Here is a 26,086-nt window from a genome sequence, read left to right on the forward strand (position 1 = left end):
ATAACCAGCTGTAACGATGAGTACATGTGACTTTTAATGAATTGTCTAAACTATGCAAAAACACTGGCATGCTCCTTTAATTAGACTTAATGTTAAATCCCCAAGTTTAATTGGTTAATTGGCGAGTTTACTAGGTCAGCAGCAGGACAGTAGCTGCACCTGTCTTAATGCCAGCCTACATTATTCTGTAGCTATGGGGACTAATGAGAAATGTGATTGTTAAATTCTAATCTGGATTCTTCAAAAGCCAAACTGATTATGTTTAGGTTTATGATGTGTAAGTTCAGGCTCAGGCATATGGGATAATAAAATGTGTACCTCCATAACTGAGGTGTCAGGACAGTAGAGAAAACTAATGTCATCTAAAGACAAATTGCCTTTCCTTTCACTTTATTCATGTTGCAACTCAAACAGTAAAGGTTACATCACACACAGGGACACTGAGATAGTGTATCTGTCATAGATATGACAACATTAAAATGCTTTTGCAACAGTGAGAGACAAAATGGAAGATCTGCCTATTCTTTGGAAATGTATAGATGGTATGGTACTGTTTTCTCCATGCCTGCAGCGTAATATATACAATAACAACAATAACTTAATTTACAATATTTACAGGTAATACAGAATTTGTAAAGTCAAAACACAAAATGAAAACATTCGGGTATGTTCTTAGCAAACAAAAAGAATAATCCAAATCAATGACAGATCTATTATGGGAGTGCACACATACTTCATTTGATCTTTATGTGATCAGAACAGTTGCACTAAAGCTGTGCTCAAGGACACTTCAGCAGAGTGGATACCAGCTTGTCAAAGGGCACAGTCTGCGCACTTCCTACACCAACCTGCTGTACTCTTTAATTATTTCAACTGCTGTACACATTATTTTATGACTCCTACCCCAGATACTCATTGTTAGGATGGCCAATAGCAATGATTGTAGGGAACAATAAAAAGTGACACAAGCATCAGTTTTATAAAAGTAAGATGTCATCGCTTTCTGCTATCTGCTATCCTTTGAGACTACATACTGATGGAAACGAACAGCATGTGTAAGAGACAGAGAGGCTGTGGATGAGTTGATATTAGGAATGTACAGACAAACAAACATCACATTACACATGCAGAATGCTCTAGGTAGAGTAATACCTATGGAAATGTTTGAAACAGTTATCTGACAAAAGACAAAAGGCCACAAAGCAAATACACATTATGTATATTTAGAGAATTTTTCACAGACAAAACCATTCCTCCATTCTGTTCTGCTGACAGTGCTACTATAGGCTTCACAAATCTCAGTGTAAACTATCTTCAGCACTGACCATACATCAACACCCTAGGCTAAACCATCTTTATTAACTTAAAAAGGCAGAGGAAAATACACCTCAGGAAAAAAAAAAGTTGTACTGGGTCCTGGCAGTTGGTTACACCAGAGGAACCCTTGGTTTTCAGTGGATGTTGTTGAACTACATCCACAACTGGAGTGAAAAATCAAATCATCCATATCTTGTTACAAACCAATTTCATTAGTTCTGTACCAAACAAATCCCACTATCCATTAAAACATCAAACACCATCACTTCACACATGCATGCACACAAACTTCTCTTTGACAGCAACCAGAGTAGAAGGTGACCCTTTCCATTGACCCACAATTTAGGAGAGTAAAGGTATCCTGTTGGGACATATGGCTAAGATCAATATTACAAACATTTCAGGTAAAATACACATTTTTCAACTAGCACTCCAAATCACTAGGTCACTTTTCAAAATCAAACACAATCGCCACCCACTGACTACTCTGAAACAGAACACAACACAACCAATGCAAAATTATTTTTCAGTGTAAAGCGAATTTTTTTTTTCTAGGGTTTCATAACTTATACCATCTCTTTGTCAGCATTCTCACATCTAACACACATCTTTTGACAGCAACTGTAATACAACTAAAACTGTAATAAAAGCATGGAATAGAAAGCTCTAAATATGCTTATCTTTCTTTCTATGTTCAGCATGTTCCACCCAAGATCGTTCTATACAGTACTTCAACAGTGCAAAAACATTCAGACGTTAAACCCTGGGATGACCCTAAATTTGGGTAACATTTGGCTAACATTAGCGCTGTTTCTCTCCTGTCAGCCCTCAAATTTGATTATACTTGCTAAACTCCGACGTGATTGACTGACGACATATAATCAGACAGAATATGGAATTGGTGAAGAAATCACCAGCAACAGCAGTACATAAGCTTCTGTGTACCTTAGGAATACATCCCAGGTTATTGCAGCATCTTTAACATGATTGTGATCAAAGATGTTAACAGACCAGTTTCAGTCTCTCTTGAATTAAAAGCTATATTTGGCATGTAGAAGTGGGGTAATGAGTGTTTTCTGGACCCATTTTCTGCCTGTTGGTGCTCCCATTTAAAAAACAAAATCCCTATTACATTATTGTGTCAATGATTAAACATTATGGGTTTTTTCTTCTTCTCCAAACCAGCATAGTTACCTGCAGTGGCAACAGTTTTGTAATAGTGCTTGTATGCGCTTCTAGCCACCCTATGTAGCATTGCTATTTAAACTGTCCTTCAGCAGAGCAAGTAACAATTAGATAAATACCAGAAAAATAAACCCAGGAAAGCAAACAAGGGGTATAAGACAAATATACGTTTGATGAGAATGATACTTGGCCGTTCCCTATCTTCATCAGAACACGTCCTTACTTTATATGTAGGTGTACAGCAGATACTGTGCTTTCCATCCAGCTACTGATCTTGGTAAAATATAACATTTTGTCTATAAAGCCTATTGCAAATTCATAGCACGAATATTTGTCCAGCATAAAATGCTATCTGTTTATGTTTAGATAAGTAATGTATGTGGGTATCTGACAACTTAGCAATAATTGCTCCTGCAGGTGTTACGCCTAGTGAAGGGGTTCTACCATTTTCAGTGCCAGAAGCTAAGTCCTCTCACATAGTTTAGAGCGCAGACATTCTTGCACAGCACAAGCGCTTCATGTCCAACACTGGTACAAGTTTAGTGTCAGGGAAGTCACTACCACTGTCCCGAACTTGAGATGAATGGCAAGCCATTTAAAAAGCACAAACCCTTGAGGTTCAGTGAAAACTAAAGCCTTGTGGTTTTCTTGTGAAAACTAAAGCATTCCTAAGTGAAGACCATGAGGTTTGGTTCACTGGTGATGTGCAGGGTGCAAATGACATCGTATGCACAGTCCAAGAAGCAGTGTAGGGCTCTCAAACACAGAGTCCGGATTGCAAAGCTGTGAGGCGCCGTTCAATGCACTCCTTACCTGCAGACACAAAAAAAGACAGTGAGGGTGTCAACAGGGTTAGTTTTTTTCAGTTTATAGATAAAACATTCTAAATTAATGTTATTAATAGAAAATTGTTTTAAAAATATAAATCATAAAAGATGTTTAGTTGCAGGGACACCACACAACAAACTATGGGGCTGATGCTGAGTGGAGACATCCCTTCTCTTTGTGAGAGGAGCTGACAGACATTCTTACATTTGCTAACACTGAGGATGTCGTCCTGTTCAGTGAGCAGCAGAGACAGGCCCTCCATCAGCAGGAGAGCTTTATGGTAGCGCAAGACTGATGCTTCCCCCTGGTGGAACATCTCGTCCAGCGCAGCAGTCTGAACCTGATACAAAAACAAGGATGCTTAAGTTCATATACTTCAATTTTAGTCTTGATTAAAATATCAATATGGGACATGCAATGCACCTCAGTTAAAAAGCAGTAATGCGGCCATTTACATTTTGTTTTGTTATTCTTTCCTGAGCAAATATACAAACATATACATATGGCATTACCTTTTAGCCATTTATATAACACACTAATGAGCATCCAGTGACTTACATAAGTGGCTTTAAAATATTCATGTGACCATAAAGCAATAATTTTAGAGTACATTCTTGGAGCCTGTGTGTATTTTCTGGCCATACATGCACTTAAGTTTGTAACATACGCTAGGGCTAATTATTTCTTGGATGCCCACACATACAGTATCTGAATGATTATACTGTGGCCTGCTGGTCAATAACCCCCATCTCCTTCTCTGCTTACCAACTGTCTAATTCCCCCCCTGGCTTACCATCTGCACAGTGTGGCTGAAAAGCAGCCGCTCAGCTGTGATGGAGGTGATTTGGTCCATTAGACGGTGCTTCCTGGAAAAGAAGCGCTCCAGACGGGTGCTGAGTGAGCGACAGGACGCCACACTGGACTTGTACAGCTCATTCAGCCTCCTCACTACTGTATATGGACAGAAATGATTTTAATATGCTGCTAAGACGCTCATTGTACATTCTGTTTAATATACACATTAGACGCCTTAACAAGACCCTCCCCCTTACAAAATAAAAATATCATCTCATACTTTGTTTGACTGTAGACGATGGGTAGAGTTTGCCCTGTTTAACTCGCTCCATGGCTGTGTGTAAGGCAGTGGACAAGAGTTCTGCAGTCTTCAGGAAGAGAACCAGCTGTTCTGCATGACTACACACACACACACACACACACACACACACACACACACACACACACACACACACACACACACACACACACACAAATACATTTTGACATATTTCAGTCAATACTCCTGAGTAGGCCCTACAAATCCAAAAACTGCAACATTGAAGTCTGACTTGATCTTTTTGCCAATTAAAAAATATCTGTCTATCCCCAAGGTTATTTTTCACCAAACATGGTGCAGAGGCAGGATATCCATGTTGAAATGACTTTCTATTTCCTACCCTAACTGGATAAACAGTATCACCGCAATCGACAAAACTTGCAGCCGTAGTTGATACGGCCTTACCTCCACTCTCGGCTCAGTGAGCTTATCTGATCTGCTACCAGGCTCTGCTGCTGAAGGAGGGAGGGATGAGAAATGTCCCCCTGCTCCCCGCACACCGCGACCCCACGGGCTCCAGCCACCTCCATCAGACAGCGGGCGAAATCCAACGTGAAACGCAGGCTTTGCACAGTGTCTGTATGCTCCTGCTGCACTCCGACAGAGACAAGAGAAAAGAGAGACAGAGAAAGAGGAAAACAAATGACTGTGTGACAGAATTTTAAACAGAGGCAAATTTCACATTCAGTCTGCATTGGGTGAAATGAACCCAAGCATTAAAAGGACAATTCCGCGCAAAATGAACCTAGGGGTTAATAACGTGTACCGTCAAACGTTCTCTGGGATCTGTTTTTATGCTAATCAAATGTGTCTCTAGCTTTAAACAAGCTACCGCAAACCGGTGGTTAGCTGCTAACGTTAGCTTTCGGAGCAGATGGTAACTCACTATTTTATACCACTAACAAGGCTCAAATTAGCACCACACTTGCGCGGTAGCATAATGAGGGTCCCCACATGTAAACCGAAGCATTGACAACTTTGTAAGTGTACAGACAGTTTATTAAAAAGATAGATTATAAAGACGCAGCGATCAGGTTGCTTGTTTAAAGCTTGAGACGCATTTGATTAGCATAAAAACAGATCCCAGAGAACGTTCGACTCAGTACATATGTTATTAAGCCCTAGGTTCATTTTACACCGGAATTGTCCTTTAACAGGAGACAGGTCATTCAATGCATTTCATTATTCCATTTTCAGACTCCACCTTAGACTATTTTGCCATGATGACTTGAGCTAAAGAGACTTCAACTACACTATGCTCACTATTTTTCTCACTGACCACACTTTCTAGAGGGATTATTCATTCCTAAGGTTTGTGAGAATGAACCCCTGATTGATGTACAAAACATAAGAAGTCATTGCTGCATAAATACACAGAATACACAGGATCTAAGGGATGACTCATTTTTCCCTACTTTCCAGAGATGTGTATAAAACCCACTTCTCACCTCCATCAGTGTCTCCTCGGGCAGGTCAGGAGCCTCGAAGGTTACATGACCGCCCATGTTGGCTGTGATAGGATCTGTGAAACTGTAGCGAGGACTGGAAGGAGCCTCAAAGCCATCCAGATAGGTTCCTGTCTGGGGGTAGCGGCTTGTGAAGGAGCCAGCGGGGCTGATTGAAGTGAAGGAGCCTGCATGAGTCAGAAAAAGAGATAAAAAAAAAATGTATCTCATTTTATTTTAATACATACATCTTTTTTCATCAAATGCCATTTGCATTCCAAATGGATTTTAATTGCTGTACAATAAACAGCAAAATCTACCAAGACAACAATTTATAAACACATTGTAATGACCGTGTGTGGATTACATTTCTACCAACTATACTGCTTGTTGTTTTTGGCATTCACATTTCTTGCTGACCACTGTATTGAGTGGATATGTATTCCAGTTAATGATCAACATCTGCCAGCAGCTACATTCATTTTGCTCTTCCTAAATACTCTAAGTGCCAATTACCAATTGTAAAATTGTGTGTTCGTCATATGGGTTATTACACCCTAAATGTGTCTACATCTCTCCACAGTTGGGCTTAATGAAAAATAAAATAAAATCAACCTTTAATACTTACCTCCATGACATTTAATTAAGTTTCCACATCGTGGAAAATGAAAGTAATAGCTTGCCAGTGCTCTATGTTGTATGATGTGCAGAGCATAATACTAATGCTGCTGCGCAAGTGGAATTTTAATTCCCGCTAGCTGCAGACGGGATGTGGAGGAAAAGTACTTTAGCTGTGTTAGGAGGTGCATGTGCTACCTGAGTATTTCCTCTGTCTGGATGCATGAGGTGGGGTGCTGCCACTGGGAGGAGAGCCCACGGTGAAAACCACATGTGCTGGGCTGATGGAGCCGGGTGCAAGGACTCCCCCACCACCGGGGGGCACTAGATGGCAGAACAAAGCAATGATTGAAGGTAGAGCTGGGTATATCATTGACCATTTTCATTTTCCAATAAATACTAAAAACTGCAAGAATGTATTTCAAAGAAGCTCACCCTGTAAAATTACCGAGTTAAAAGATTGAATTGGAATAGCATTGTATCACATTCTATTGTTTTGCAATATATTATAGACACACGTTGGAATGAGCCACGTAAATAAAACAGAAATGTTACATTATATACATATGTTTGTAAATGTGAATGGACAAGAGTTCCTACCTGTTATGTCTATGGCTTTTTCAGAGGTCAGGTTCTCTGTGCTGCCTCGATCACCCACAGGTCCACCTGGTCCAAATGCAGCCATCAGCAGCATGTCAGACAGACGACCTGCACTCTGAGACCTGCACCAAACAGACAGGAGACACGGACACAGAGAGGAGAACATGAAAGGAAAGAAAGTGATCTGAATTATACATGTTTTTAAGAGCCGCCTATTTCCTTCCTTCATTTACTTACTTCTTCCCTGCTTGCTACAGTATGTTTAAAAGTCCTTCTATGCACGTAATTAGGTATATAATCCCTGTCTTTTTTCTCAATATATGAGAAGAATGAATGAAAGGGGCTATCCAAATACTACAGATCTCCAGCTTCTACCATGTAATGTAATTGATCTATTGTAAAAAAAATACATATAATACATAAAAACATATATATATATATATACATATACATATATATATATATATATATACATATACATATATATATATATATATATATATATATATATATATATATATATATTTTATTTATATATATATATATATATATATATATATAAATAAATAAAGCTAAATATGTTAAAAACCAAAAATTTTAAACCAGCAATGCACAGTTTAAGAAGAAAGAAGAGACAAACTACTTGAAAGTAGTTTGTTTTAAACTGCAGAAGCACTGCTGTTTATCCTGTATCTGTAGATAAGCAATTCCTCCCGGATACACATCACCAGCATGGGAATCTAACAGCAAAAATAAAAATCTAACCTTCCAAAGCCCTTGGTATCATCATTCAGTCTGTGGATGCAGTGGGCAGGCTGGGTGACCTGTGCAAGCGCTTGTTGTCCTGCGTCTCTGGGCTCTGCTGGGACAGTCCTGCTGCACGGGGAGCCGATGATCAAACCCTGTTGCGTCAGGAAGGTCACGAGGTTCGTAGAGCTCGGAGGCTTGGGGAATTCAAAAGGAGGGATGGCCTGAGGAGAGAGACAAGAGGGAGAGGGGAGTGGTACCAGAGGTTTGTTTGGTAGTCTTTTCTTGATCGGTTTATCTCCAGAGAATTAAACACACACATTAGTTTCTCTCTCTCTCTCTCTCTCTCAAACACACACACACACACACACACACACACACACACACACACACACACACACACACACACACACACACACACACACAAAGCTGACTCACCCTGGAAGGGGAGCCCAGGATGGTGGGGAGGGGGCTACGCTGCATCAGCTCACTGAGTCTGGGGGACGAGTGTAGAGGGCGGACAGTCATCAGGCCGGTCGAGGGTGCCACCACCGGGTCTGAGTGCTGCTTCCTGATCTTTTGCTGGACACCACCACTGGCACACTCCAACAAACAGGGGGCACTGTGGAGCCGTGTGCCCAGTCCTGTCCGTGTGCCCAGTGCTGTCGTCTGTGGGTGTTGCTGAGAAGTCGGCCGGGGTTCAATGTGCTGAGGAGCTGTGGGACAGAAGAAGGAGGTCAGAATGTTTCCGCTTTTAGACGGCAGGTGGCATTGCAAAATTAAATGTCAGGACAGCAAAAACAAGAAATCCACCAAGAGACAGCAAAGATGGACAAAGCTTGCCTAACTCCCCCGCTGCCAAGCTGGATGTCCAGACATATAAGGGACTGTGCCAGCATGAGGCACAGACGAGTAGAGAGCAACTGGTGGTGAGAAGGAGAGGGTTTGTGTACGTAGGAGATTTGTTCAGTTTCTCAACCAACAACTTTCAAAACTGACCAGGTTGACACCACAACTGTATTTCCCTCTTTATCTGCAGCTAATTATTTGGGCAACAACCATCTGCAACAAGCCAATCGCCTTTATAGGGCTGCACCTATTAATAACTTTATAATGAAAAATGTATTATTTTTTTGATAAATCAATTTAGCATTTCCTAAAAAAATATTAATTATATATATATATATATATATATATATATATATATTTATATATATATATATATATATATATATATATATATATATATCTGAGGTAGAAAGGTTCTTTGGTTGAATTTTATAGAAAGTAGATTAGAGAATGCTGGGAAAGTGGTACACAAAACAAAGCAAAGCCTCTGAGCTACCTTGAGGGGAGAGCTGAAAAGGTCTGGCACCTCCCAGAGAAAGCCTGCGATTGGTGGTGACTGCTCCTTGCCCGTATGGTGGTGAAGGCCCGGTCCGAGCAAAGCCCAGCAAGCTTCCACTGCTGCAACGACGCACTGGTGTCGACATCCTAATAATACAAAGTTTACAGTTTAAGATATGTAAATACAAATTTACATCAGAAGCATACACATGTCCCACACATGTGTATGTGTGTTTGTCTTTGTGGATACAGACCGTGGTGAGCAATCCTGTTTGGTAGAATGAAGGTTCTGCTCCATGCGGTGGTAGTTCTGGACCTGGGTGGGGACTGGGATAGGCAATGACTGACCATGGTTTCCATCGCTACCAATATAGTTACTTCCCAAGAACTCACTGGGTCTGCCAACAATGGTGAGAAGAACAGAGAGTGCAGAGGGAAACAGTTAGACAAGAAATGAGTGTGTGTGTGTGTACACAGACATGTTTAACACTTTTAACAGGAATGAGACCAAATATTTTTTTGAAAAGAGATATTCTCTTAATGAAAATGCTGCCAAACTTGTACAATGTCTTTAAGGTAAAAACAGCATTTACATTGTGTTCAAGGACGACATGAAATTGTGTCGATTAAAGCAATTCATTAATTTACCAGATATCATGGAATTTAATCTACTCTCCCCGTTTATTTGGCAATTGCTGCTGCTGCTGCTTCTACTTCTTCTACCTCTATCCATTTCCATATCTTACCATCACACCCAAACATCTATCTCTGTGCTGTTACCTGACAGGACTTGGAGACCCACTGCAGGAAGGTGAGTGTGGAGGACTTTTGACTTGGCTACACAGACCAGCAGAAGCCAGAAGAGAGCTGAAATAAAGGGGACACAGGAGACACGTCATCAGAACTTTATCAAGGTGCCATTTTGAATAAGGAATACAACATATGCTCTCACTTTGATTTAAATTTCAGTAGGGATAGTCAATTATGCTACTATATTCTGCAACACTGTCCACAACTACATTAAAGCAGTGTAATACAGGTGATCTATGAAGAACAAATCCTTGCATCTTACCTGCTGTTCATCAGGCTGTCCTGCAGCACTTTACCCTCACATGTCAGCTCACCTGCTGGAAAACCAGGCAAAACATTAAGAACGGAGATTAAAGAATTGATATCTAGATACAGTAGGGCTCCAGTCTATGAAGAATAAATAAAATATGATTTCAAATACTTCAGCAGTAATCCTATAGAGCTGGATCCAAGGCTAGGATGATGCACAGCTGCATTTGACATTTAGGTAGGCATCCCATTTAGAAGAAAATAAAAAAGTCTTACTGGTGAATTGAGCAGGCACCATGACAAAGTCATCTGTGTCACAGGAGGAGGAGTTCTTGCTGCTGCCGCCTCCTCCAGACGAGTCTTTGAGGAGAAAACCAGTGGCCTCCTGGGTAGGGGAGGCCAGAGCTTTGGCACGCAAATGCTGAACCTCAGCAAGAGACTGCTGCAGAGACAGGGAGACAGAAACTAGTACATAAACTAAGAAAGAAAGCCCAAAAAGAAATAATGAAAGAGCAAACTGTGTAAGAAGGCCAAATAGGTGTTGACTTGGTTGGTTTCTATGACTACACATAAAAACACAGCCTCTATACTTAGGTACAGACAGAGAAACAAAGAGGAAATAATACAGGAATAATGAACGCGAACCGGTGGTGAGGCGAGGTGAGAGGTGGAAGAGCTGCTGCAAGAGCTGGCTGATGCAGAGCTTGGGAAGCAGGTCATGGACACAGTAGGCGTTGCTGTAACAAAATGAAACACATTTCTTAGACAAACTGAAGGATACGCACAAGGCAGTTTGGTGAGAAACAGAATCTTTGACGGTTTACAAGAAAATCCCACAGGGCACATATTATCACATACTTTTATGGTGTTTTGCTGACAAATAATTGCTTTTTTCTCTCATGTTCGCATCACTATGTGGCTGGCTCTACTACTACTACATCTAGTCCTCAATTAAATAAAAGTATAATTTGGATGAAAAGTTCAGTCTTGACATCATTTCAACCTTGCATTATTTTCAAAGAAGGGATGTGAAGTTTTGCACTTACTGCTTTAAGAAAATGTGGTATGGTTTCAGAAACTGTGTAATGTTTGTTACAGTCAAGGTGTGAGACATTATAGGTGCAAGGCATTTCGATGTCTATATACATCATACAATACAGATTGAGTATTCCTGCACTTCTGTGTGTTACTGACGGTTATCCAACCAAGCTCTATTAAGAAGTGCATGGTTTATTCTTACTTACTCTTTTTCATGGATGAGCTAGCCTCCAGGAAAGGATGACAAAAAAACTCATCTACCAACAACACAAGAAGAATTAGAATTAGTAGGAGGTAGTGAAGCGTGGCAACATTTCAGCAACATACAGTACATAGATACAAACATACACAGGGCTGTAGTCATGTCCACCTTTGTCTAGTCCAAGACAAGTCTAAGACCAGGACTAGTCGAGCCCGAGTCAAGACCGAGTCCAAAGAGGTTCAAGTCCAAGTCAAGACCGAGTCCAAATGAGAGACAGTCAAGACCGAGACAGAAAAAAAAAAAGAATCCTCTTCAAGACCACTTACTTGCCTGTTCATAATGTAGGCTATGTGATGTGAGTATATCTTCTATTTTAAAGGGGCGCTATGCAGTTTTGGCCATTTCTTCGCTGTTTTCTCAATTTTTGCTCGCAGGTTTCTCTATAGAGCCGAGACAAGTCCGAGTCCACATACCAACGAGTCCAAGACAAGTCTGAGACAACAGAAAAGCGGCTCGAGTCCGGACTCAAGTACTACAGCCCTGAGTTAAGTATTTATGAAATGCTATATTAGTAGGTTACTAGTGTAGGTCTGCACCCACACCATATAGTCAACTATTTCATTCATTCTACTGGACTCAATGTTCACTAACCAAAGTCCATGCGGTCCTTGTGGTTGCGCTGCAGCAGACCCAGAAGCAGGTGCCTCAGATGGCTTGACGTCTCTCTGGGGATGCTGCAAATAAATAATACAACCATCAGTGTGTGCTGCTGTGCAGGGAAAAAAAAAACTTAATTAAAAGGTTAAATAACACAAAAGAAAACTTAAACGCCAGATACAGCAACACTTTTAGTGATACTTGGTTTACTGCCAAAAAACGATCTGTATTCTCTAAAGAAAATTGAATTAACATCTTTTTAGAATACATGGTATCTTTCTTAGTTAGTGTGGTTTCATTCAGCAGCTGTGATAAACTGAAATGTTAAACCTTTACATACATTATGCTGTAATAGACTGGGTTGTTGGAGATTTGCTAGGGGCTTGTGATTTCTAATAATTTTTTTAATCAACTGCTGTTCAACTGTGAAAAAAATGACCCAGCTGGCATTGTCGTAACTAGCAGAATCTCTGTTGATGACTTGTTTTTTTTAACAGCACTGTAGCAACAGAGACACATTTCAAAGACAATGGGGCCTTTCTAAAAAGTTTAGAGCTTCACTTTTCATTGGTTATTCTATCCTAAAAATGTATGACAGCAAAGTTTCTCATTTCTTATAAGCAAAATTTATAAAACAAATGCAGAAAAAACAACGTCACTATGTATGTTGTCTTTTGCCATAACATTTTAATTTAATCACATAAAAAATAAAAAATCTCACTGTAACTCCTTACTTTGGGCTGAGGGTCTTGTGTTTTTCATAGAACAGCCGGAGTTCCTGGGGACTGCTAGCCTAGGGATGACAGGGTCAGAGAAAAAGTTCAAAACATGTAAATGTCTGCAGATTTGTGTGTGTACACACAGTCATACACATTTATTAGTCATATTAAAGCCAGCTGCTTTAATCACTTGTGTAATGACACAATACCACGTTTGAATGAAGCAAAGAGTGAAGCCACTCGGGTAGTGTCAGAAATGCTGTTGGACCAGTTTAGATAATGGCTAATTGCTGGGTTTATGTGAGCCTGCTCATTTTTCACATGATCTGGAGAGAGGAGACAGTCTGTTGAAAAACTTTCAACAGACAATAGACTGAGGTGCATTTTCTGGACAAGGATGAAAATACTTTAAAGGATCATTCAACATAGTTTTGTGTTAATGCACTTCATTGTGTTACTATTAAAATCACTGCAAGTGTTTTCCATCACTTTAATCACATTGAAATATTTGCTTTAAGTTCATTCTCTTGTGCAAAATGGCACACAAACTTCTGTGCATACTGTTCACATACTCTTATTTCGGTCAAATAGATATGTAAAGAATACAGATAAGCAGCAGGTGGCCAAAAAATTAGGTAGATACAACATATACAACCATTACAAAACTGTGAATATTTAAAAAGTTGTTTTTCACAGAGATGAAGGCTAAAGGCACATTTACACAATCTTTAGCCTGAAGCCTATCTGAAAACACAGTAGACAAACAGTGTGTGGCATGGTTTAAGAAAAGTCAAGAGAGAGATGAGGAACATTGTGGAGAGGAAGTACTGCAGTACAAAAACTGGAAGGGAGAATGTGGCTGTTGATGAATACATATACATACCTCACTTTTCTGTAGACACACTTATGACTCATCCAAAAGCCAGTGATAACAGCAAATCTTATATAACATAATGATTGTTGTTAATTTGTTCTTATAAAAAAAGTGGAGTTTTGATATGGCTCATCCCTAAATGGCAGTGTAGGTAACTATGTGTGAAGCAGGTCATATTGCAAACAAACATGCATTGTAAAAGTGTGTTTACCTGAAAAGGAGCCTTCCCAGTCAGGCACTGAAACACTATGGTTCCTATACTCCACAAGTCAGCCTTGGCATCATAGTTTTGGGACATAATGACCTCAGGAGCCTGGTGAGGAAAAAAATGATTGAGATTAGTTTGGTGAAACTCTTTGACGAACGGTTGAGATGATTAAGTTACCCATGCTATGTTATGTTTTTGAGACCATGTTCAGCTAACACTGTAAAATTAAAAGAACTAGCTCCGACCTCCGCTTTTTCACACGGACAATGATCTCAGAAGCAATCGAGCCATCATCCAAGTTCAACCAACGATGATCAACAAATATGGTGTTTCTTGAAATGACACCTTCTCAGACACCATCAAAGCATCCTTATTTATTTACTTTCTCTTTCTTACAACCTTTGGTCTGAGTTTAAAAAACAGTAGTCATCAAATCTGATTTGAGTTGGCAAAACATTTGAGTATGCCGGCTATTATTTCCCATCATATCTATGAAAAAGAGTGCTTACCATGTACATAGGGGAGCCACAGAGTGTTGCTGCCATCATGTTGTTCTGAAGGTACCTGGCAAAGCCAAAGTCCGCTGTGGAGAGAAAATGTGCAGATGCTGAGACTCACAAACTGATCAAATAAGGGGGCAGGGGAATAGAAAAGAACTTCCCAAAGAAAAACTGAAAATCTATAGTGCTCTCAAAAATAAATGTTTGTCTGCTACATGTTCCCAACTGATAGCTCAACCTATTTTGAAAACCAATAAAACTATACATTATAATACCAATAATGGCTGAGAGGGAGATCGTCACCATCTTCACTGTGAGTACAAGTATGAGGACAATGCAGCATTATCACACTGGAGTGAAGTACTGAGTAGTACTGTACTGTTGAGTTTTCTCTACAGTAGCAAACATAGATAATTAAAAAAAATAGTCTAAACAATGTCTGTGCAGCTCATTGTATTACTCATGTTATTGCATTCTAAAACATCCAACTCCACAAATGATACCTGATATCCTTGAACACACAGCCAATTTAACAAGTCAACAAAATATATTTCAGTAATCCCTTTGTCACCCTGCATGTGCTTGTGTGTCAGTTACTCCATCTATGTAGGCACGATGAGTGTGTGAACAGTGTGTCTGTGCGAGTTTTCCCAGAATAGTGAGGATAATAACATTCTGCAGTGACTGGGAGCCTCAAGGCAATACATTCTCTCCAGAGGAACAAGAATTAATAGGCTTAAGGATTAGCAGAGTTTCCAAACAGCTAAACAACACACACTCGCTGTCTGTACTTGGTCATGAAACTTTCCATTATGGCAAATACTTGTTATTTAACATGTCATCATTCATGGTCACATCAGCCAAACTCGAAACGGATGAGACACACGCACATCATGTATCTTTGAATATAGTTTTTTTTCCCTTTCTTTCAGTGTTTTATTTAGAGGAAGACTACCAACATTGCTGAGGGAAAAATGTGAAGTTGTATATACAATCTAATCAATTTCCTGTAAGCAGTTTAGTCTTATTATCTTGGTGGAATTAATTACCTTTGGGAAATCATTATTAGGTCCTGTTGCAATAAAACTGTCTGTAAAGAGCTTGATTACAGCGTAGGGATTTCCATGTGCTGCTTCTTGAGATTCAATTAGTGTCTTGCACCTGTAGAGGGTTCTAGTGCTTTCCTATTAGTTCCTAATGTGGTCAAGCTGTCTGAAATGGTCAAATGTGTTTGCTCTTTTTATTTCTGACTGACTATCTTTAAACACTTGTTTGCCCATATTAACCGATAGATACTACTGGGCTAGACCAAGCACGGCTACATTTACAAACAATCTCAAATAGTTAACAAATCTAGCAACATGCCTGCAGACTCTCACACCATCGAACCTACCAATCTTGATGCAGGTGTTGTTAGAGTGTGACTTGCGTCCTGGTGGGTAGGAGAGCAGAATGTTCTGGGGCTTGAGGTCCCTGTGGATTATGCCTTTGCCCTGTAGGACCCTCATGGCCCCTGCAATCTGCTGCAGGAAAACCCGAATAGTGTCCTCACTCAGGGTGCCTTTGGCTGCAGAGAAACAAGGTTATGACTACAAGTTAACTTTGGCATGCTGGGTGTACAACATGATTACTGACTGAGGTGGGGGTATAGTAGACAGATAGGGACTGAATGGCCCTTCCTATCTAGATTTACTGATCTATGCATATCAGACTAGTTTTCCTAACTAATTTGGAGTCAGATCATATTACACAACAGGATCTCATTTGACCTTTAAAAATATCTGCAATATGTATTTTTCCTCTCTGTTCTCTCCCATCACCCCACTGCCACCTCCTGCTCCCCGTCTCTTCCTTCCCTCCAATCATCTCCCTCAGCTCACGGTGGTACAGCATGGTTCTATGTGAGAGTCCCTCCCTTGTCTTGAATTTCTCTCTGGCTCCACCTACCTTTCCAACAGATTTTGTAAATGGGCCAGGAAAAAAGTTTTGTTCATTGACCACAGTGGAGAGTAATCCAAAAACACTTTTTTTTAACCAGGCAGGCAAAGACTATATTACTTGAATAGGTCCTCTATTTAGACTATGGGTACCTGGCAGACAAAGTTAGCAGCTAGAGCTATAATGCAAACGTCTAGAGGCTGATGTCTTATTTCCCACCCTGCCCAGGCTGACAGACAAAGGCCCACCTTAGACGACTTGAGTGCACTGGCAATTGAGAGCCCTGCAATTTTGAGATGTGGCAAACCTGGACAGAATTGTAGAATTTATTTTAATGACATGATGCTCCCAGTTTGTTAGCATAGTGTTGACTCAAAAGCATATTTGCAGAAGGTGGTGTACTGTCTGTGTAGGATGAGATTTATGTCCCACATACTGTTTGTAGACAGGCTAATACAGCAGGGACTTCTCATTGTGGTTTGATAACATTGCATGTCAAAGTCTATTTTAAGCCTTAGGTCCTCCAAAGTTCCTGAAGCTGTTTCAGAAGCCCCAAATATGTCCCTATATAATTATATAATTGACTGTAAAGTTGTTCCCTTTTATTTGCACTCTTTCAGTCTTCTTGGCATGTCTAACACAGCTGAAAAATAATTCTTCCAATTCTTCTACTTGATGTCTTAACTGGCAGTTCCTATCCAAAGGTCATAGGACTCCTAAGAAGTTGATTTTGGGATTTAGATGCTTTTATTGGTTGCTTGTAGCAATGATTCTACTGTTGGACATTGTGCATGCTATGATTTATGATCTTGGCTTTTAGACAATAGAGAGAGGCATTGACAGACAGTTTTTCATAGAGCAAGAACTCTCACTTTCTTGTCATCAAGCAACAAAGATGACATTTCACCATCAACTCAATTGATTTTTCTACTGAGAAGCACCTGGAGCTTTCAGTAGATGAATTGTTGCACTTACAGTGTAAGTAGTCAGCAAGGTCGCCCCCATTGCAGTACTGGGATTAGAGAGAGAGAGAGAGAGAAAAAAAAAAAAAAAAAAAAAAAAAAAAAAGAAAGAGAAGGGAGATGAAAAGGAATAATATTAGGAAACACAGGTTACATGAAGGGCTGATCTGTAACTATAGTGCATTGAGTGTCTGACATCACCCGGCCTCTGAAGAGACAAGAAAGCAAAAGAGATCAGAGCAGTGATTTGCTGAAGAGTGACGTGTTTACAGATTTATCCCCTTGCTCTCATTCCTAGCATCAATTATGAATGAACCCGGGAAAAGAAGAGGTGTGCTCTGAAAGGTGAGGCTCTGAAAGGCTGTCTCACGAGTCATTTCCTTTTCTAACACACAGATAAGAGATACACAGGAAACAATGACGATAATAATGAATCCAACAAGTTCGAGAAATGTATTGGCTGTCCCCTTTCAAGCTACTTCACATCTGCGTTCTGCTTCTGTAACACTGTTTTCATCCAGCAACTATCATATTTGTTTTTTTATTGAATTGGAATATTATAGGACCTTTAGGGCCTTTTAAAACTCTCTTCTGAAAAATATTAATCATCGTGGAGATTAGGTGGACCCCAGGAAAACTTTTCATTTTTGCCATACCTTGAAATTATCAATATGTTCGAAGCCATAAACTGGTCAGAGAAAAGAACTAAACCATAACAAAACACTAACTAACACTGTTAAACATTCCTGGAACAATCTGATGTTTCCTTCTACCTAGATGAACACCCAAAAAAAGGGCCAAAGTATTCGTAAAGTGGTAGTTACAAGATTCACAAACATTATTCTACCTGTGGCTCTTCAAAAGGGGAATAGTATCAAGCCACAGAAATAAACTGCCAACATTTGGATGTTGACTGGCAGCTATTAACCCCCCCATCCCCCTGATGCCTGGGACACGGCTAATTATAGCCCAGGCTCAGTCAGAGCTGCCTGCAACGGCTGAGACAATACAGCGCTGAGCAAACAAAGCCAAACATCACAGCGAGCTTACCTCCATTACCAGGTACACTGAGCTGGCAGTTTCCTAAAGAGAGATGAGATAAGAGTTGTGGTAAACAAACACATGTCAGTGACAGACAAAGGAAAGAACAAGGTGGTTCTTGTGCTCACCCACAATGTTCTAGCAAGCTAAGCTGGTAATTTGGGTTGGAGATATATATAACCGCCTAAAGAGTTGCTCAAAAATTGAGGACTAACTGCTAAGACAAAAAAAACAGTTTGAGTCTTGAGAAAGAAAGACATGGGACAAAAAAAAAAGAGAAAGAGGACAAATCAAAGCAGTCAGTAGTAGTCTGCATGAACATGTTCATTTAGTAAAACTGGTTCTATCCCAGACTCCACTGGACCGTGTGGTCTGCTCTTTCATACATCTGAATGACTAATTAACTAATTAAAAAGTAAACGCGTGCCTGGCATCAGTGAGAAATTATGAAAACAATTTACTCTGTAACATTAATAATGAGCCAAAAACAATTAATCAGATGGTTGGCTCTGCTGCCAAAAGCATTATAAAACAATGGGTAAATCACGCGCAAACTTTTAATTCATAAGCTCATACAACAACAACAATCAACAATATATAGCTATTAATTTACCAACCACTTGGATCATTTTTTTTTTTTTTTTTTTTTAAATAGTGCACATTTGTGAGATTTAGAGTTCCAGAAACATTTCAAACATCTGTTATCTACTTTTCCCCTCGACTATCCTCTCTCTCAGACAACCTGTCAACCAGTTGTAAAACGGAAAACATAGTGCTGCCTGCTTGAAAAAGCCCTCTTATCACACGGCAACAGATGAGTGCAGTCTTTCACTCTGACCTCATCTCAGTATCTTGTTGAATTCGCCAGCCAAAGGCCAGACTGTTTTCTATAGTTCGGCTGAGTCAGGCCTTTTGAAATTGGTTGTCTTTGGCTTTATTGAAGCTGTATGGCAACCAACCAGCCAACCAGCCGGTTTCATTTGGAGAGACAACCATCTGGTTTCTACTGGCTGTCAAAATACAGAGGGCTAGATTTATCAAGCCGTTTGCGCCTGTTTCCAGGCGCTAATTGGTCGCAAAGAGGGACGTAACCGATGCGGGCTATTTACAAACAGGGCGCACTTGGGTAAAATCGCAGATTGTCTGCCACATGAGCAAGAAGAGACAAGTTGCGCTTTCAATATGCGTTCGTGGGAGGGTCGTGGGGAAAGTGGGAGTTCCACCCGAAAAGGTGGGAGGATAATCGCAAAGTGCACCTAATTATATATTCCGTGGTATTTACAAAGACTGTCAGTAAGAGCGCGCCTCTATTCTGCGGGGGAAATTCTCCGCCTCTTAAAAGCAGGTCTAAACCAGCCGCAATCGAGTTTCCTCGTAGACCTTTATGCCGCTGGTGAAATGGCAACAGTAATTTGAGCAAGACGAAGACATAGGCGAGGCTGAAAATATGTTTAACACAAGAATCACACTTTGTCAGTGAACACAACATCATTTAGCGTTACAGATAAAGCAGCCATGCAATATTAGAGTTACTGGAAGAACTCAAAGATGTAATTGAATCTCCCACTCAGCGTTCACATCCCATTCCAGCAGTTGTTATACTCCTCGCTACATTACAAATATTGGCGGATTGGTGGATTTTCCTGAAGACAGCAAGAAGTGTCCTCTGTTTCTCTAGGAGTAAAAATTTATAAATAAAACATTACAGCTGCAACTAAACAATTACTTGCATTATATTTGCATTTAATCTGCCAATTACTTTCTCAATTAAATGTAAATGTACTTCAGTGTTTCCCACATATAGACTAACGTGTTTTTTAACGTTATTTAAAACACGTTCTTCAGCATTTTCTTGCCCTGCTCTCCTCCGTCTCTCTGTCACTTGTGTCACACACACACACACACACACACACACACACACACACACACACACACACACACACACACACACACACACACACACACACACACACACACACACACACACACACACACACACACACACACACACACACACACACACACACACACACACAGCCCCTCCCACCGTGCGGTGTTTGGTGTTTTTAGTCCCCAACGTTGCCTTCCAGGCAGCGCAGCAATGGTTATAGTTGGGTTAAGGTGAGGGTTAGCTACCTGGAAGGTGACGTTAGAGGCTTAAAACACCATCGATCCCACTGTGCCCATACGGGGCGCCCCCCCCCCCCCGGCCACTAATTGCTTTCTAATCTGTGGGAAACACTGTATTTTACAATTTACAGCGATATAAGGGAAAAGCAGCAAATCCTAACATTTGCGAAGCTGGAACAAGAAAATGTTTGGTGTTTTTTTTCTTGGAAAATGACTTCAATCATTAATCAATTACCATCTCTGGTCAATCAATCAATCAATCAATCAATCAATCAATCAATCTATCTATCTATCTATCTGCTATTTGCTCTTGCTCAAAACCTGTTAAGAAATGGAAACTAAAATATGTTAGTGCTGTGACCATACCACCAGTGTAACTCTAGGACAATTTAGAACCTAGAACGATCATTCGACTCTCAAACTCATTTATAAGTCACTTCGGATAAGACAATAAGACAAGATAAAATGTGAAAAGCAAAGTAAATGCATTTCTCTGGTGTCCAGTGTAGGATGGTAGGATCTCCTGCTCAGAACATCTACACTGTCTGCTGTGCAACAACAAACCGTTAATCTTAGAGTCCAGCTTGGACTTTTCTCAATGCACAGAGGGAGGTGCCACTGTGAGTCAGTGTAAAGATAAGAGAGGGAATATTGTTGAATTCTACCTGGGCTGAGGCATTATAACCAGTCGCAAATACATTCCTTAAAGCTACTGATGAAGAGCTCTTGGGAAAAGCAGTTAAATCCCTATTTGCCATCAATACAACAAAGTTACTGTGCTGGGGTGTTTGAGCAGCAACAGTGCCCAACATATGACAGTGTGCATCATTGGCCTCGACTTTTTTGTAACTTGTTTAGCATAATGACTAAGATCCCTGATATAAAAAAAAAAAGAGGATGAAAGATCAACTTAAATAAAAGAAACAAATCAGGCTCAGGTAATAAAGCCTACAGTATATGCTCTCATCAGACTATATGCAATTCTCATATATGAGATTTCATATGGGATAAAAAAAAAGCTAATTGAGACGATAAACAAGTGTATGGATTTATGACAAGAGACACAGTAATGCAACAGGATGTGTGTCAACATTCCTGCAACACGCTCTGCAACACACGTCATTGTGCAATATAGTAGTCTTGTCAGATGTTACAATAAGAATATTGTGCACATGAAATGATTTAATCAGATGGCAGTGTGTTACCAGTGCTGGTATTTCTATCTGCACATGAGGGTCACATGCACATGTTGTATGGGATCATAACACCTAGTCTACACCCCAGGAATCAGGCTTGTGTCTTGAAAAGGTGGCAACACATCTCTTGTAATAAGCAGACACACTTGAGGCAAGCAAAAAGTTAAGTAGGTAAATATGTAAGTAAAATGTTGTTATAGAGCGCTTTTCACAAATAAAATCACAAAGTGATTTGCATAAAGAACATATTACATATTAAGACACCGTACGCAATTAAAATGACCTAATAATACATAAAGTGCAGACAGGTCAACCAAACGCCTGACTAAAAAGGTAGGTTTTTCTGTTTTTTTTAAAGAGCCCACAGAAACAGCCGCCCTTAAAGGTGGCGGAAGAGCATTCCAAAGTTTATGTGCTACAGACTCAAAAGGACACTAAAGTTCCAAGAAAGCCTTAATCAAGGAGAACAGCAGGAACAGCCCATTTGACTGTAGACCAAATGTAAACACGAGAGATGACTGATCTCAACAGAAAACAAAGGCAGAAGTATTTACTGAAAATATACAAGGATTTGCTGTACATGGAAGAGCAGAGAAAAACATGCCTGAACCAGATGAAACAAAAAAATTTTTTTTTGAACAAACAAATGTAGCAAAGCCTCATTTAACAAGTAGGGAAAACAAAACTGTTCAAGCTGCATGAAACAGAAGTGGGTCATGTAGACACATCCAACAACCCATCTGCTCAATTTTGCAAGCACAGACTAATGGGGGTGGGGGACTGGGACAATGAGAGGTGTGATGACTATGTATGTAAACAAGGCCCTGACATTGCACAGACTGATCGGGGAAACTGGGACAATGAGGTGTGATAAGTGTATGTAAACGGGGCCCTGACATGATGTGCAATCAGCCTGTTCCTACCAAAATCTACATACCATTTGTGGGTGCAGTATTACATACCTGAAAGTCCAGTAACGCAACGATGTTCTCATGTTTCAGTTCCTGGAGAAATTACAGAGATAATCACTCTTTGGATGGTATACGCTTGATAAATGTTTGAACTTTAAACAGATGTCCAACTAAGGCCCCCTGTTGTCTGCAGGAAACGTAACCTTTACTTTCACTATGACATCTCCATGTTCCACGAGATGATCATGTTGAGATAATCCTTGCTCATTTTTCACTCTAACATATGGCACCTTATACTGAAATGTTCACTACAGCAAGCATGTTTTATTAAAGCACCACTAGCTAGATGATCTAATATACACTTTATAAGACTTTAAAATGTCAAGGTGACACATTTTAACAGAGAAACCAGCAGAGTAATTCTGAGATTTACCACTGCAGGTTTGTTAATGCACAAATATAAGATATACATAAAGTAATAAAGAAATGTGTTCCTTATAATAATGTTTTAAGTACCTATAATAATCTGATTACCATTGAACTCGTGGACAATAGTACTTTCCTGAGAGCCTCGGATTTACCTTGAGTATTTTGATCTCTTTCCCCAACAGTGTCTGGGATTTGGCCAAGTTCTTCTTGTTGATGCACTTCACTGCCACCTCCCAGTCATGTTTCTAGAAGGAAACATTGCATACAAAATAATTTTTGGACTAGGTATAAGCAAATTAGTTCCATTTTCAACATGTCCTCTGCACAGGCTATTTGTCAAAACACAGATTCTAGCACATTTATAACACTTTTTATTAAGGTGACCACACTAACTGATGGTCCATAATATGGTTCCCTCCTGTTGGTTAGACAAGTTTCCTAATGCAATTTGGTACAGATTACCGGCCACCTGCTGAGACTGTATTCAGCCAGGACTGGTTATTGAGGTAGATTCGAAGAGCAGCATTTCCCTTTTCAGTGGATTTTTCTGAATTTACAGCATTTTTGAATGTATTGGAGGCCATAATCCTGTATTATAGATGAAACTGATCTATGTGCCAATTTACAAATGAAGCAACAAAGCTGCTAAAGGCCCACATTACCTTACCCCTAGGATATTATTTGTATCAGCAGATGTGTTACATTATATCACCGAAGTGTAATCGAATTACTGCAAAGCCATTTATAATTCATACTCTTTCATTCCAGGTGTAGGATATGTTTCAACATGTTCATTAATGGTCTCAGTATGGAGCCTCTAATTCACCAGGATTGTGGACGTGCATCAACTGCCGAATCAGCCGAAAAATAAAAACTCTCACAAAGTCACTTTCCATGCATTAAGAAAATGTGTCACATGCATTTAAAAAAAAAAAAAAACTTGAGTATTTAATCCATTAACTGCCTGTTATTTTAAGGAACTCCTGTTTGTGCTCCGGGCCTCTTAAGGCCGTACAATGAAAACAAATGCACCAGATGGGCAATAAAATGCGATTCGTGCCTAACAAGACAACTAAACTATTTATGCGAGCTTTAATTTCGTCTATTTTTGCAACAGTATATATTTTTAAAAGTAACACAAATAGTAGACGAGGAAAATACTCACCTCTCGGTGTCTGCCTTTGAAGACGACAGCAAATGCGCCATGTCCTATCAGATCCTTCCGACTGAACTCAAATTTCCCCACCGTCTCCATATCGTGCCAAAGTCAGATTTTCTAGGCGGACAAATGACCAGGAGGCCTCAGGTCACTCTTCTGGACAGCAAGTGCTCCTTTCTCCTCTGTCAAGTAGGGGCAGCAGCAGGGACGTTCACCCCCTCTTTCACTTGCCATGGGCTGCCTTCCTGACAACAAACTGTCCTCTTCTCTCATGTTCGCACGCACACGTTTTGGAGTTTAACTCTTAACAAAACTGTATGGTGATGGCCATCGCTAACAACGCCGCCAACACGAAGTTAGCTAACTTAACAAACGAGGATCGGATGAGTCTTGTTGTTGCAGCTGTCTCTGACGTACCACCTTAAAAAAAAGCAGCTCGCTGCGTTTTGTTTATATACAGGAGCTCCTCACTTCTGTTGTCTGAAGCGTACACAAGGCGACAAAAGCGCTGACAGTGAATTTAAAACGAGCTAAAAATGGCTAATAACCGGAAAAATGCTGCAAATATCCCCCTGAATCTCTTGCAATTCGCAGCTGACTCTCCGAAAATCGTAGCATCGATGGTCCCAACAAAGCAGACTGGCGTCTAGCCTCTGCATCAAAGCGCATGCGCAGAGCAACTACAGCTGTAGATGACGTCAGACCAGGGTCCTTGGTCATAAAATGAAAGTGTTTGGACAAAAAAAAAGAAAAAAATGAAAGTGTTTTGACATCTGTTTTGGCTTGGTTAAACAAGTTTAGTTTAGACCTGGAAATGAGAAACTGTCTCTTAATATGAAATGTGTGGAACACAATACACCATGAGGCAGTATATGTGCATGTGTGCTTGTAGGCTATGTGTATTTGAGTGCAGGCTAACGTGGGAAAAAAATATTTAAAACAAAAACAGTAAATGCAGGGCAGCGATCGAGAATATTTAATAGAAACAACTTAGTGATGTCCTCAGAATTCGATGACAATTTTATAATTTTGTGAAAACATGACAAAAATACAATGTGTGTAGAAAATAATACAGAGACTTTTGGCAGTATACAATGTCTGTGTGTTTCAGACAGCCTTGACATTTTCACAACTGCTTTCTATAAATAATATATGCAATGAGGCAATCGAAAGAAAGCTTTTAAAATGGTTTGAAGTGTGAATTGAATTTGTCCCACAATATTAATAAAAAACAATCACTAATAGGAGGAAATAACCCCTACATCAGAATCAGAATCAGAAAGGGTTTTATTGCCAAGTACGTTTTTTAACACATACAAGGAATTTGTTTTGGTGTTGTTGGTGCACATCACACATTCTCTAAATGGAATATTAAACAATATAAGTATAGGTATAAACAATATAAGTATAAGTATAAGTATATGTACACAGTATGTATTAAATAAAAAATAAGATAGAAATAAAAATTTAAAAAAATAAAATAAAATAAATAAATAAAGAGTAAAGAGAATTACAGCAGAGAGAGCACAGTGGCATGAAGAGCCAGGTGGAGAGTCAGGGTGGTTTCTGGGCCTTGTTAATAAGGCTAGTGGCGGAGGGGAAAAAGCTGTTCATGTGACGTGAGGTTTTGGTCCTGATGGACCTCAGCCTCCTGCCAGAGGGGAGTGGCTCAAAGAGTTTGTGTCCGGGGTGGGAGGGGTCAGCCACAATCTTTTCAGCACGCTTCAGAGTCCTGGTGGCCTAAAGGTCCTGGAGCGGCGGCATATTGCAGCCAATCACCTTCTCTGCAGACCGAATGACACGCTGCAGTCTGCCCTTGTCCTTGGCAGTGGCAGCAGCGTACCAGATGGTGATGGAGGATG

General features: G+C 40.1%; 1 protein-coding gene across 2 annotated transcripts; it reads right to left on the reverse strand.

The window, feature by feature from the left end:
* Positions 1-373: 373 nt before the first annotated feature.
* On the reverse strand, positions 374-24,890 carry ulk1b (unc-51 like autophagy activating kinase 1). 2 transcript variants are annotated; one of them, XM_039780053.1, is made up of 27 exons: positions 24,231-24,890; positions 23,218-23,310; positions 22,688-22,729; positions 18,409-18,441; positions 17,372-17,408; positions 15,852-16,025; positions 14,468-14,541; positions 13,962-14,063; positions 12,892-12,950; positions 12,152-12,234; positions 11,505-11,555; positions 10,906-10,997; positions 10,537-10,702; positions 10,274-10,325; positions 9,982-10,068; positions 9,456-9,599; positions 9,200-9,348; positions 8,293-8,570; positions 7,873-8,078; positions 7,108-7,229; positions 6,706-6,831; positions 5,893-6,077; positions 4,850-5,034; positions 4,406-4,524; positions 4,124-4,281; positions 3,535-3,670; positions 374-3,315 (listed from the first exon to the last, which is right to left on the reverse strand). In XM_039780053.1, the coding sequence occupies exons 1-27, from the start codon at positions 24,318-24,320 to the stop codon at positions 3,260-3,262; spliced, it is 3,099 nt and encodes a 1,032-aa protein (XP_039635987.1). In that variant the 5' UTR covers positions 24,321-24,890; the 3' UTR covers positions 374-3,259. The 2 variants fall into 2 exon arrangements, with proteins under 2 accessions (XP_039635987.1, XP_039635986.1); XM_039780052.1 differs by having other exon boundaries at positions 10,274-10,328.
* Between the last annotated feature and the right edge of the window lie 1,196 nt (positions 24,891-26,086).

Source organism: Perca fluviatilis, chromosome 17 (genome assembly GCF_010015445.1).
Source record: "Perca fluviatilis chromosome 17, GENO_Pfluv_1.0, whole genome shotgun sequence".
NCBI lineage: Eukaryota > Metazoa > Chordata > Actinopteri > Perciformes > Percidae > Perca > Perca fluviatilis.

Bases quoted from the DNA above. Each gene is read 5' to 3' on its own strand.
- ulk1b (XM_039780052.1), bottom strand. From the start codon at position 24,320: ATGGAGACGGTGGGGAAATTTGAGTTCAGTCGGAAGGATCTGATAGGA. The intron at 12,951-13,961 runs GTAAACACACTT...TGTCATCCCTAG, and splicing joins CTGGGAAGGCTCCTTTTCAG to GCTAGCAGTCCCCAGGAACT. The intron at 3,316-3,534 runs GTAAGAATGTCT...TTGTGTCTGCAG, and splicing joins CATCCTCAGTGTTAGCAAAT to GTAAGGAGTGCATTGAACGG.